This window comes from Vipera berus (genome assembly GCF_964194415.1).
Source record: "Vipera berus genome assembly, chromosome: 3".
NCBI classification, from domain to species: Eukaryota; Metazoa; Chordata; class Lepidosauria; order Squamata; family Viperidae; genus Vipera; species Vipera berus.
Genome location: NC_138204.1, coordinates 160,003,340 through 160,018,339, shown reverse-complemented (window position 1 = coordinate 160,018,339; position 15,000 = coordinate 160,003,340). Strand labels below are relative to the sequence as shown.

Here is a 15,000-nt window from a genome sequence, read left to right as displayed (position 1 = left end):
AGCGCACAGGACGATGGGAAGTTGATGCTGGCAGCAGGTGCTCCCTAAGATAATCCGGGCCCATGCCATTTAGGGCTTTATAGGTCATCACCAGCACCTTGAATCTCACCCGGAGAGCAACTGGAAGCCAATGCAGCTCGCGGAGAAGAGGCGTTACACAGGAGTATCGGGAGACTCCCATCACAACTCGCGCGGCTGCATTCTGCACCAGCTGAAGCCTCCAAGTGGTCCTCAAGGGCAGCCCCATGTAGAGAGTGTTGCAGTAGTCTAACCAGGAGGTCACGAAAAGGTTTACCCTTTTCTTCTGTTTATTCTCCTCTGCACCTTATTTTTATTTCTTTTTCTTTAATGCATCTATCTTGTAGTTGTATAAGTTTTACCCTATAATATAATCTCTAATAAAATCATTGAAAAAAAGAATACCTGCTTATTAATACTTCCCCTTTTCTAGCTCTAACTTTAAGGAGAACAGAGACAGAGACAATATGATACCATCACAGGATATCAACAGCATCAGACATTCCAAAGTTGTATTACGTTTTGTTTCATAAATTCTCCCCAACTGCAAGAAAACAATACTTAAGCAGCATTATCTCATCTACATTGATGCGCTTTATTTCACTAGATCCATCCATGTGGCTCTTGGAATTCTGGGAGTTGAAGTTCACAAATCGTAAAAAGGTCATATTTCTCCACCCCTGCTGTAGCCCATCATCAACCCATAAATTAATTCTGAACCACTGTGGAAAGCATTTGGATGGGGAAATCTTGACAAATATTGTAACATAAAATACATAAAACAAACTGAATCCAATCAGTTTGATGGCAAGAGAGAAGGAATGTGATGGCGGATTTGCCTCTCAGAGATCGCACCTCTATCTTTGACCTTATATGGAAAAATCCACATAATCCTATGGCCTTAAGACACTGTTTCTATGATCATAAATTACAACTAAGTTACACTGATCAGTGAAACTGAATTCAAATATATGTTCTGTTAAAAATGAATTATAAATGTATTATCTTATGTGAAAGATGGGTCTATTTTCAAGACATTACTAAATCTACTTTTTAGGTTAGCTTAACTTGAAAACCACCAAGATTTTGTTTCTGTCTAATACAGAAAGCTTTGTTTGAGGATCAACAAGACTAGGAGGAAAAAAATCCTTCTGCTTCTCTATTAACAAGGTAAATTATGCCTATTTTCACATCTAGGTACATCTAAAACAGCTTATACTCTTGCTAAATTCCAAATTGCTGTGCATAATCCTATTGATGAATAGTAATAACACATCAAGTAAACCAGTCACCTTCCAATTGACATCTTTGGCCTCTTCAGTTGGTAGTGGGATAACCAAAAGATTCTGAAGAATTAATGCAGCCTACAAAGAAAAAAACAACAAGCATCAACAGTGCCATCTGGCTGCAGTTAAAAGAACCTAGGCTAGTACATGCTGAATCATCAATGCAATGCAAAGTATACATTAAATTCATACTTTACAATTTTTCTGTTTTAAGCTTTTGGCTATGTAGTGGATTATTTAAAAAGAAATCAAATTTTGCATTTTTCAGTAGAATTGACGCGGAGAGGGAAAATTTCCTTTCCATGTAATTTTTCGAACAAGTTTTTACACAGATCAGCAGCTTAAAAAGATGAAAGTATTTGTAATTCAGCTAGTATTAAATTTATTTTTAGTGCCAATGCTTTAATCATTCAGTCAACCTTCTGAAAAAATGCTTCATATAACTTAATTTTTCATCATGGTTAACTTTATTGGTTTACACTGTGGACAAAGATGAGATATCTCTTAAAATTATTCCAGAAAATGGTTTCATTGTTTTATATTTCTCTCATGGGAAACTGCAATCCCAGAATACCTAGATGGCCTGTCTAGAGGCATCTCATGCTGTATAAAAAACAGGAGTAAGAAAGGTTTTGGGAAAAAGAAAAAAGTGGTTTAGAATATAATAGAATAATAGAATAGAATAATAACTTTGTCACTTTGAATGTACACCAGGGGTGTCAAACTGCCGGCCCATGGGCCGGATGGGTCATGAAGAAACCGCACCCACACCACTGCCAGTGATGGCAAAAAAGTTCTGATACGTCACGTGATGTCACGTGACGTTGCGAGTTTGACATGTCTGATGTACACTAATCGGCATACATTAAAATGAAATTTCATTGCATTCAGCTCTCAAAGGATCACAACCTCCAATATACACTACATAAATATGACAAAAATAAATAAATACAGAATTATGCATACCCAAATGTATGAGACAGAGAAACAACAGTCTAGTTCGGGTTATGTATACATGTGCATGGCGAGAAAAACGAATCTTGTGAGTTTACGAGACGGATGGCATAGGGAACAAAGCTATTACAGAATCGGGTAGTCCTGCTAGAAATACTTTGAAACCTCTTCCTAGAGGGGAGCAACAGAAACAGACTGTAAAGTGAATGTGTGGGGTCTCTAACAATGCTTTGAGCTATAAGCACATAGTTTCTTAAAATACTTTCAATTGTGCCTCTGTAAAAAGTGGCCAGGACAGAAGGAGAAAGATGTGCTCTCTCATCCAACGCAGAAAATGCAGACACTGGTTTGCACGCTTCACTAAGGCTGATGTGTGGAGAGACCAATTCAGATTGTTAGTTATCTGCACCCCCAGATACTTAATACTGTTGACCACCTCTACAGCTGCATCCTTGGTACTGAATGGAGTATGACTATGCCGGCTCTTTCTGAAATCTATAATGATCTCCTTTGATTTATCCACATTTAGCAATCTTATTAGATATAGGAATATATAGGAAATATCCTATTCCTATATATATATAGTAAAATCCTGGATAAGCATTACTGAAGTCTCTTTGGAGTAATGTATCTAATGCAGCAGACGACAACTCTAACACCATTCATATAAGAATCATCTGCTCTCAAAGTTTTGCTTTTAATTCCACATTGTAACTGTTTTCATTATTCACTGTTCCTTGGAAAATCTTTTCAGAAGAGAAAGAGAGACAGAGAAAAGCTAAGTACACAGTTTTCTAGATAAATGACGTAGGCCAGCGTTTCTCAACCTCAGCGCCTTTAAGAATGGTGGACTTCAACTCCCAGAATTCTCCAGTCCACCATTCTTAAAGGCGCTGAGGTTGAGAAACACTGATGTAGGCACTTGATTCAACCCCAAATTATAATTATGTTATAATTAGTTGAAAATTCATTTTTACAGTTGTGGGATTTACAAACCTCTCTTCGCACCATGCTGCATTCGGATTTATCCAGAAGAATGTTAATTACAGTTCCCCATAATCCTCCTGATATGTTCTGGCAACTTTCTGCTAAAGCAAAGCAGCCCACGTCTAGTGATGTAAGAGCTGATCCTATTGCAAGTGAAGTGAACTTTACCTGATATCAATGGAAAAAAAATCACATTAAATTTATTTAAATATTTGTGTAGTTGTTTATCTTAAAGCACAACTCTGGGTGTTATTTATGTATTAAAACTCATCCTCCCACTAAACTTCTCAATGCATTTTATATAGCATGTTGATGATTTATAAGTATCTGTTTAAATTAAGAACTGATTAAATAAGTGTGGTTTTAAAATTATTTGCCTCAACCTAGTTGCTGAATATTAAACATATACTTTTAGAAATTAATATGAATTAATAGAACATAGAAAGTCCACATACAATGTTTTCTAGGATAAATATTTTCAAACATAAAAACCAATCCTTTTCCTATACAGCTACAGTAGCACATATGCATGAAGAAAAACTTTTTATCCTAAACCCAAATGAATAAAAAAGATCCAAATTTAAAATCTCAATAAATTAAATTTGATTTTATCTTTTTTCTCTTCCCCCACAATATAGTTAAACAGCAAAAAGAAATATTTCTGAATCTAACAATCTTATGCTGGAAAACATTTTATGCACTAGAATGTAAAACAGAGAAAATTACAACTTTATCTAATAAACACCTATGAATCCATGATTAGCCATCAACTCTGCTGAACATATAATCTTGATTCTTTTTATTATATGATGTATCATTGGTATTTACCACCAGAAAAATAATCTTAAGTGTATACAGATACCTTAAATGTATGTTAGAAATGTGAAAAAGAAGAGAGTTTTTATCATGCTTGGTGGTCATGTTAAACAACTAAAGAAATTGAATTCAAATATATATTAAGATTCAGAAGATCTTAAAAGTTTAACATAAAATTGAAACCAGAGATATTCCTTTTGGGACTGATTAGCAAACAGTTGGAAAAAATTCATGGAACTCTACTTGGAAGTCTTTTTCTATTTATGACAAAAGGAGCAAGCCTTATATGCATAACAATGGAAAAATCTGAAACTACGGTAACAGAAGAATGGGTAGACCTGGCTGAGATGGCATTAATTGACAGCTTTGATGAGAAAAAAGATTGATTTTAAGACTGGTTGGAAACCCCTTTAGAACTTTTTGCATGAAAGAAAAAAAAATGCAATTATGACATATGGATCAGAAGCTTGTTGTTCTAACACTTCTCAATAGAAGTTGTTTTAAGATCTTTCTGTTCAGCTGTGCATATATTACATTAACATAGGACCCAACTTTGTTAAGAATAGTAGTAGTCCTCAGGTAATGAACAAAGTTACAACAAAGCCCCCAACAGTGATTTACAACCTGTTTTTGAAATTATCACAGCCACACACACACCCCTTAGTCATGTGATCAAATTTTGGGTTTTTGTCAGTATGATTATGATTTTTCCAGTTTCTGGTTAAAAATGGGGTAAAGGGATTTGCTTAATGACTGGGGTTTTCCTTAATGACCAGGGTGTTTGCTTAACAACTGCTGCAAAAAGAAATGCCAAAAATGGGTCCAGTGGCATGATGGTTTGACTTATGACCGCAATGATTTATGATTGTAATTCTGATCTCAATTACAGTTGTAAGTCAAGGACCATCTGTACTTATGACTGGTCCTCCAAGTTCCATCACAGCACAGTCCCCACAACTACCTGATCATGATTTAGGAACTTGGCAAGAAGCTCACACTTAAGATAGTTTGCAGTGTCCCACAGCCACATGACTGCAAAGTTGGCAATCAATGGAGATTGCAAAGTAAGTCAATGGGGAAAGTGGCAGAGAAAGTTGCATGTTGCTCCCATAAGTCAATCCTGATGCTTTTTCTCTTGAGGATCCCACTATGGATCTCATATTCCATAATGCTTGCCCACCCGCAACTCCTCTCTACCCACAGTCCGTATCACATACACATAAGTCCTCCACCTGCATTCATGCAGCACCACAGCATCATTGAGCACTCACCCTTGCATGCTCATTGTGCCACAGCATTTCCTTCCTTGCCTGTCCCTGCACAGTGCCACTGCATTCCCTCTCTTTCCTTCAACACTCCTTAGCCCTCATCTGCCCACTGGCATGCTTGCAAGCAAAACAGGACTTGTGACTTCCTACTGGCTTCCCCACTGACTTTGCTTGTTGGAAGTTGGCAAGAAGTCATGAGTTGCAGTCACGTGAGGTCCTTGCTTAACACAAGCAATGGGGACTGCTGGGATTGCCATTGCTAAGTGTTGTAATCCTGTAACATTGCACTTCATGATCACATTGCTTCACAACTGAAATTCCAGTTCCAATTACCATCATTAACTGCAGACTACTTGTATTATCAAATTGAGTCTATATCAATCCCTCTTCCATGCAGCCTCCAAGAATTCTAAGAACAAAAGAGCTCTTAACAAATTCTCATATCCTTTACCATGTCAATCGTTTTTTCCTGTGAGATTTCAACCAAAGGGTAGCATTGTGGGCTTGTCGAAACAATGGTTCAAGAAAAAGAAAAGTATGCTTTTTCTTTCCTTGGGAGCAATGATATATTCCCACATCTGGGAGGTTTCTAAAAGATAATTTAGGTTGAACAACTGTACTTTCACCTACTACAGCAGTGGATGGCCTGCGCTATAGCAATAATTTGCAAGATGATTATTCCAGCAATAGGTAATCCATCAGCAGAAAATAGGATTTTCTTGTGTAATTCATATTTTTCATATCGACCAATGCAGAGAGACAAGAAAGTAGTCATTAGAACAGCTGTTCTCCAACTGCCATCTTTGTTTATAAATGGAAACACCTCTGTGCCCATTCTTCTCCTTGCTCGAAAGCTTCGAGTGAATTTTTTCAGTACAAAGAACCACATCAAAAACCCAATGTGAACCAATGTCCAATCCACACATTCAATGAAATGGTGTGTGCACATGTGTGTAGGTAGAAAAAAAACACAGACATGCTTGAACAGCCTGTGTAGATCAATATTTGATATGAGGCAAAACACAATGAAAACTCTTATGCTGCAGGAGACGTTAGATTAGGGCAGAACAAAGGAATAATTTCTGTCTAATTTTAGTTCCCATTTTCAAAAGCTGTGCCATTTTGCATGCTAATCTCTGCACACAAGCAAAACATCTGCCTTCCTTATTTATTCAGTAGCTGACAATTGCCAGAACAATTTACAATTTGATCACAATGGTGACTATGTTACAGACCTCTGATTCTTTCTCTATCCCAAATAAAAAAGGAAAGCATCCCACAGGTGACTGAGGTCTGTGGCAGAGCAGACAATTTTATTTAGATATTTTAAGACGCAGTAGATCAGGGGTGTCCAACTCACAACATCACGTGACATGTCATGACGTATCACGTCTTTTTTTTCCCCATTGCCAGCAATGGGTTGGGCATGGTTGCGCCATAACGCATCCGGCCTATGGGCCGGCAATTTAACACCCTTGCAGTAGCTGATTTCTTCAAAAAGACTAAAAACCTCTATTAACTGGGAAGCATTAGATGCAGCAAATTCCCATTTCAATCATATTCAAGACAGAAAAAAAGCATTCGTCTATATGTCAATGAAAGACTAAGAAAAAAATGCATATATATAAACTTAACATTCTGAGTATATTTATTGTTATTTTGTGAACAAAGAATTCCAAGGAAAAATGATCATCAGTTTTGTTTAAAAAGATCCTGCTTCTATTGGCATTAATCTGATGTTGTATGCCAAAGAAAGGTTAGGAAGAAGCCATTTATTCTTTGGGTTTGCAAAACAACGTAAGGAAAGTTTCTCCTTTGTATTCTGTAGTTGTGGTAAAGATGAACAGTAACATAAGGATCACACAGTCTAAAGTTATTTCCACACTTTATGCTGAATCAAATAATAACCACACAATTGCTAAGATCATTATTTCCTACCTCTGCAGTTTCAAGCCTGGGAGCCAAGTTGGTAAATAATATTTTTGCTAGAAGAACAGCAGTATTATGGCCATGACAATAGAAAAATATGCAATAGAAGATGTGATTTTTACTAACCTCGGGATCTCTATCTACCCATAATGGAATAAGCCATGCTAAGCCTTGTCGAAATTGACCTTGTTCTTCACTGGTATCATATGGCAAGAACCAGAGAGAAACCCAATCCTAAGAAGGAAATTATTTCCGTTAAAAACCAAACAAACAATCTTTAGTTTTTCTCTGAAGTCAGTTTTCACATACTACAAACTGTTTGTATATCTTCCAACATTCGAACCTGCGAATGTTTTGAGTCAGTGAAATGCATATCCTAAACCAGCACGTAAATAGCACACGTAAGACATAAAAGGACACTAGAATATGTTGTAAAGCTAAAAGCACTGCACAGGGGAAAAGGTCACCATATAATTTAGTAAAGTTAGGCAAATGGAAGTAAAAATAAAACCAGGAACTCATTTCTCTTTCTTTACAAAACTGCATTTTATATTTGAAGTTATAAATGTGTAATAAAGTTATGCTAATTTAACACTACAGTTCTGTTCTTATTAAAGGTTATTGTTGGTTAAATTAAGGTGAATATAAATTTAAAAACCTAAGGAACATAGAATACAAAAACAGAGTCTATATCTTTTATAGGAATGTAACTACTTCATCTAGCCTAGTTGGAGAAAGAGTCCTTACAGTGTATTTTCTAGAGGAAATAACTCCGAAACTGGGTAAAAAAAGGTTTTATGTAAAAGGTTTCTGGAAATTTTTACTGGAGAAAACCTTAATTTCTAGGTATGGTCTTCTCACTCTTACTTTCAGTTTCTCCCAACAATTATGGAGACTATTATTTTTAGTTAAGTCACATTTCTTTAAATATAGTGGTGGTTACATGTCAATGTAACAAAAGCAGAGTTAAAAAAAAACAAATGAAGATATCAATTCACCTAATTTTTTGACATTTGATTCTCCTTCCCACTATCAAAAGGCTGGAATAATATATAACTCTTACTAGAAATCTTGACTGATCACTTGACTGATACATGAGTTTTGACATTACATGTAGCCCACATATGGCCTAAGTGTTAGAGAACAGTCATATCTCTATAATAATATAGCACCAAAGCAAACAGGTCTGGGTGTCTACCAGGAGAACTAAGATTAATTTGCCTAAAAGCATACAAGATACACAAACTGATCAGGTATTGCATAATTAAAGTTCAAGTTATAGGTATGTTGACTTTTGTTCCATTGAATGCAGAGTGGACAGTTACAATAAACTGTTATGCGTTGAAAAAGTTTGTGACTCTCTAAAGATAAAAAAGAAAAAAACCCCTAAAAATGACCAACCAATCAATTCCAAGCTCTTTTTAGGTATCTAGTCATATAACCTAAAAAGTAAAGAATAAAAGATTGAGAAAAAAAAGAATGGGTACATTATTTTAAACATTACTATACATTTAGTCAGCCATCAGTACTGAGGGCAATGGTCCTTCTTAAATACTAAATGGTTCCACTTAAAATTGTCTTACAATCCAAAAATAAAACATTCATGCCGCAGTGTAAAAATAATATCAAGAATAAAAGGTAAAGGTAAAGGTTCCCCCGCATATGCGTGCTAGTCGTTTCCGACTCTAGGGGGCGGTGCTCATCTCCGTTTCAAAGCCAAAGAGCCAGCGCTTGTCCGAGGACGTCTCCGTGGTCATGTGGCCGGCATGACTAGACGCCAAAGGCGCACGGAACGCTGTTACCTTCCCACCGTAGTGGTCCCTATTTTTCTACTTGCATTTTTACGTGCTTTTGAACTGCTAGGTGGGCAGAAGCTGGGACGAGTAACAGGCGCTCACTCTGTTACGCGGCACTCGGGATTTGATCCACCAAACTGCCAACCTGCTGATCGACAAGCTCAGTGTCCTAACCCACTGAGCCACCGCGTCCCTTAATATCAAGAATAGTGAGGTGCAAAAAAGCAATACTAAGCAACGTACTAATTGAGGAGAACTTTACCTCATCTAGAGCCTGAATACTCATTTCATGGGACAAGTGAAGCAAACAAAGGACAGCACTCTTGGTAACTCCTTTCCCCATGAAAGACATGGCATTGCCTCCCCATTCAACATAAAAAGATGAGATGACCTGAAAGGAGAAGCAAAAAATGCTGTTCAAAGGCATCATAACTTTGTCACAAATATCAGCTTATCAACCCTTAAAGTTAAACTCTGGAACAGTTTTGAAGGCTGCTTGGGGAAATGAAACTTCGTTTAGATGCGGATTCTGTTCTTTCTGGATTCAGAAACAGCTTCAACTCTCTCAATGCATACATTCAACAATTATTAATTCTTGTCCTTATTGGGCACTGGCCAGATATAAGATGCAAAAAAATGTATTAATTATGTCGCTTTGGGGATAGGCAAAAAGTGGGAGAATTTAAAAAGCCTGTAGAATTTTAATCAAAGTCTCAAGAGCTGACAGCTATTGTACAATATATCTGGGTATATAAACTGTGAGAGATATTATTTCCTTTGAAAGAATTATGCCTTCATAATGTATGTCTAAAGATCTGGAGTATGGTAATTTTATTCTGCTTATTTAAACTATCAAACTATCCTTTAGTAAGCTCATTTTCTAAACTCTGCATAATGTTCAAAAACTCAAATTAGATGTGATATAGGATGACTTTAATAAAATTTCTGTTATTTTTAAGCAATAGATAACAGGTATGAACAGCAGGAAATGGATCTGATCAGACAAATCATGGTTGAGAAAAGCTAATTCACTTTCTTCCCTTATTCATTTTGTTGCAATTAAGTATAAAGGTAAAGGTAAAGGTTCCCCCGCACATGCGTGCTAGTCGTTTCCGACTCTAGGGGCCGGTGCTCATCTCCGTTTCATAGCCGAAGAGCCAGCGCTTGTCCGAGGACGTCTCCGTGGTCATGTGGCCGGCATGACTAGACGCCAAAGGCGCACGGAACGCTGTTACCTTCCCACCGTAGTGGTCCCTATTTTTCTACTTGCATTTTTACGTGCTTTCGAACTGCTAGGTGGGCAGAAGCTGGGACGAGTAACAGGCGCTCACTCTGTTACGCGGCACTCGGGATTCGACCCGCCAAACTGCCGACCTTCTGATCGACAAGCTCAGCCTCCTAACCCACTGAGCCACCGTGTCCCTTGCAATTAAGTATACTAACCCAAAAACTACTACAAAATCCCTTGTCACATTGTAAGACTCCACTCTTTCCTGATTTCTCATTTAGACTGTACTCCAGCAGGAAGATCTGTTTCTTACTAATTACACAGAAGTTGCTCTTTGCAGTGTGAGGTATTTTTTAACACAGTGATGAACATATATTTAAATTACACATAACAAAAATTAAAAAAATATTCTACTCTGCTGGGCTTTATGTCAAAATGTTAGTCTATTCCTGGTGTTCTCACAATGGAAATGATCTGAGGATTAGACTTTTGTTTTTTAGAAATTAACCAAGTAATATGGAAGCTATTTAAAAATAAAATCCAATATTTGCTATTTTCTCATTCATGTTCAGAAGGGTAAAGATGACTTTTAACTATTATATGACAAGTATGTTTTTTCAAAATTAGCAACAGGCATGCGTTTGTAGCCCACAATAATGAAAGGTGTAAACATACAATTATTAATGACACTATTCATTAACCAGAACCTGGTAAAATAGTATACTAAAATATTTTCAACAGATGAGCTCCCTAGAAAAGCTTCCAATTGTACTGGACACAGTGAAACTTGTTCCGCTTCTCTCTGGTGAAATTTTGGCTGGAGTGTTAAGCACTCAGTTTAAAGCAGGGTCAATCCACTCTTTATTTCCCAATCACACAAAATTTATTCATTGTTCATTTACCTCAAGAAGCCCAGCTAAGTATTTCTTGCAAATCATGAATGGCTCCATTGTGACAGAATATGAACTCCAGCCTGGGAGTGCTGTGACATGAACCATACTATTTAGTGTCCTTTCCAAGGAAGGTAATCCATAGAAATGAGGGGCATCTGTTACTCGCAAATACTGCAGAAGCTTCAAAGCTAGTTCTGTTCGGAAATAGCCAGTAAGTTCCAAATCTTTTCTGTAAAAAACAGAGAAGATAGTAAGATAGTGTATTAGAGAGCCAGTTTGGTCTTGTGGTTAAGGCACCAGGCTCATAACCAGGAGACCGGGATTTCTAGTCCCACTTTGGGTAGGAAACTATCTGGGTGACTTTGGGTCATTCCCACTTAGACACAGGAAATACACAAACGCAAACGACTTCAGAAATCTTGCCAAGAAAGCATAAACTAATGATTTATATTGTTGGGTATCTCATTATGTGCCATACCTGTCAGTAACAGACATGAAGCTGAGTAGAAGTGTATTAAAGAAAGCAATCAATTCTTTCTGCAATTGTTGTCTTACAGCTGTCTTTAGCTCATCAGCTTCATCTTGGGCTGGAGATTGTGGCTGTACTACAAGATCTAATAGAGATTTTGGATTCTGAAAAGGAGATCAAAGCATAACATCAGTACAGAACACTTGTTTCAATGCCTTTTCTCCAACAGAGCATAAAACTCAGGTTGAAACTATCAGTTGATATGCTTTTTCCATACTAAAAAGAAGCTACTTAAGTTTTCTTAACAATTTATACAGAATATGCAGCATGAGATCACCAGTTATTCAGTAAATTAATTTCAATAATATAAAAATTCAAGCAAGCAGATGGTAAGTTTCCTGGCAGAGACAAGACAAATTTACCAAATGGTTTACTAACTGACACTGACTCCCTGGCTACAACCTTTCAGATTCAGTGAGTTTTTGAGTTTTCTTTTGGTGAATATATTTAAATGTACTTCCTGTTACAGCAGTCATTCTATGGCAGGCATACATTTTTCCTCATCTAAAATTGACTTTTATTCGGAAAATCATGACTATTTCTAATGCATGAGCTTCCTGTTGTGGAAGTTCTTGTGCATCTTACCTTTATACAAGATAACTTTTAATAATGGTGGGATAAAAATCTAATAAAAATGAATGACTAATGGGACAAAGGCTCTTTTTATGCAGAAGATCAGGATCCCCCTAGAGGGGACTGCTCCTCCAATTGATCCAGTAGGCAGGGTCAGGATTTTAGACCATACTATGGAAAGAAGTTGTCATCTCCTAATTTAGAATACTCATACAGAGTGCTCCATTCAAAAATAAAAATAAAAAAGTAAAGAAAAAAAATATGCCCCTTCTTATACTTTCTATGCAGAATAGTGGTGCAGAATAGAGGTACAAGGAACCTTTTGAGTCAAGCGTAATGCCACAGAGCAATTTGTACAGGGGTACCTTGTATCTGTGTTAATTGTTACGGGAGGTCTGAGGAGTACCTAAAACATTGAGTAGCAATTTTTCCCAAGGAATTATGTAGTGAGTCACAAGGCAGCTGACACTGACCAATCAAGCTTGTGCACTGAGTACCAAACAAACAATGAGCACCGGGATAAAAATTTTCTGTCAAAATACATTGAGTACCAAATTTGATGAGTTTCAAAGCAGCTGAATACCAAGGTGAAAATAGATAATCTGTTGAAATCATGTGTTACTCTAGACTCTTACGTGCTTCAGGACCATGTCCAGGATCCATTTTAGGTGTTCAAACTCTGAAATATTCTTCTGTTCCTTCATAAACTTGTTTAAAAAACATATGACATCAGCCAAAAGTTTTTCATCCTCTGAAGACGCTGGAAGCACTTGAAGAAACCTGTTATGTACAAACCATAGCATTGTACATGTCATTATGTAGCTGTATCCTGTCGCTAGTATTACACGATGAATGTAGTTTGCTGAAATATGAAGTTAAACTTAAAGAGACTGAAAACAGCAATGTGCTGATGCTGAATATAAATGTCTGAAATGTGAAGCAGTTGAATGCAAAAGGTCTTTTTTAATAATAATAAAAATAATAATACATCAAAAGGTTCAACCATGAAACACCATATTCCAAAAAAAAAAACCCATAGCAGAAGGAATGGTCAAAGAAGAAATGTATTGCCTTTATCTTTTTTCCTATTCTTTTATACATTTAGCCTCCATGAACCACACACACACACACACACACACACACACACACATTGTACAGCTAGAAAAATTGCCAAAATCAAATGAGTCACTGATCTAGGTATTCCTTACAATATTCTGTCGGGCAGGTGAATGCATTGTTTACAGTAGGAAGGGCAAAAGGGCCAGTGTTTTGTCCTTAGCCAGCCTGTGGATGTGAACATTTCTTCCTTTTTGGTTGCTAAATACAACCAATTTGCCATTTTGAAAGGCATTTGTTGCAGAAAATGCATGGAAAGATTCTAAAGAAACTGGCTATCTTTTAAACTTTCAAAGCTAAATCTACAGTGACAGACGGCTTTGTAGCCAGTTAGGTATCTTGTACTTACACACCAACCTGCTTAATGCTGTTTGCCAAGCCAAGGACTTGAAAGTGGCTCCACAAGGACTACTGCTGCACATTAATGCCAGCCTATCATTCAAAATGTAAAAATTCATTTTTGTGACAGCAGCCTTAACTTCCCCGTGGGATGCTGCTTGAGTGATGGCATTAAGACAATCCTGCAGACCGAAGGTTGCACACGTTAACTTAAGGATAATAATATCTTCTGAGGAAAGCTTTAAAGTGCTGGAAAATCTGGAATTTTTTTAAAAAAAGAACATTAAAATGATAATTAAAGGATTTATTTTAAAGTAACCAACTAATATAGCATTGCAATTTATATTTTGGTTTTTCTTCTTTCATCACACTAACTTAAAGTTTTATCTTTAGATGGTGTTAGAACCATCAAATACCATTTGTATTTTTATTCTACAGGGCAGTTCATGAAGAAATCTTTCACTACAGTGTTTTTCATAAGTTTACACAATACACACAGACTCCCCCCAAAATATATCCAATCGAGATTGCAAGCTATGGAAAATTTAGGAAAAAAACTAAGGATATGGAAAAATGAACTGCCTGTCTAATTGCTTAACGATTTGGAGAATGGATCACTGGAAATTTTGTTAGGAATCTCTGACTTTAAAACATTCTTGCATTCCTACCCCTGATCATCAATCCTACTAACTGGAGATGACAGAACTTGAAGTCTAATCTTAGAGAGTTAGATTCCCAACCCTATTCCCAAATGGAATTTCAGTGTTTTATGGTAGGTTCCATTCATTAAAACAAAAGCATAAAAATGTCCAAGTGAAGACCCAAAACTAACTCTTTGTTAAATACAAATTGGAAGAAACAACAAAAAACTGGAACAACAAAATGAATAGCTTACTGTTCTGCTGCTGTCTCATAACTGGCGAGTGCAACTAAATTATCTGCTCCATGGAACCAAGACAAGTTCCAAGCCATTTTTAGCATATCTGTCACATATTTTGAGGCCCAGAATTCACAAGAAAATGGTAAAACCACTGAGTTAGGACTGACAGCATGATGTGCAGAGACTTTAATAGGTAGATGATACCTTTAGGAATAAAAAGGGACAAACTGAAATAGTGCTGTTTTTGGAGAACAAAATTTGTATTGCTGACTGTTTGATTATAGTCATGTTTTTTTAATTGAAAAGTTTTACAAACTTTTTTACAAAACACCCCCAAAACCCACCCACCCCCAACCCCCCTCCTCCCCACTTCCCAGAGCTGAATACA

At 36.8% G+C, this 15,000-nt stretch overlaps 1 protein-coding gene across 1 annotated transcript in view; it reads right to left on the bottom strand.

Annotated features, from left to right (window-relative positions):
- The window catches only part of RTTN (rotatin), a 104,355-nt gene that overhangs the window by 52,113 nt on the left and 37,242 nt on the right, over positions 1-15,000 (bottom strand). Inside the window, exons 24-32 of the mRNA XM_081324423.1 lie at positions 14,628-14,816; positions 13,751-13,990; positions 12,913-13,057; positions 11,654-11,808; positions 11,185-11,404; positions 9,317-9,445; positions 7,385-7,492; positions 3,255-3,413; positions 1,311-1,382 (exon numbers count right to left, since the gene is read on the bottom strand). Coding sequence (XP_081180549.1) covers positions 1,311-1,382; positions 3,255-3,413; positions 7,385-7,492; positions 9,317-9,445; positions 11,185-11,404; positions 11,654-11,808; positions 12,913-13,057; positions 13,751-13,990; positions 14,628-14,816 — 1,417 coding nt within the window. The remainder of the gene's footprint in view (positions 1-1,310; positions 1,383-3,254; positions 3,414-7,384; positions 7,493-9,316; positions 9,446-11,184; positions 11,405-11,653; positions 11,809-12,912; positions 13,058-13,750; positions 13,991-14,627; positions 14,817-15,000) is intronic.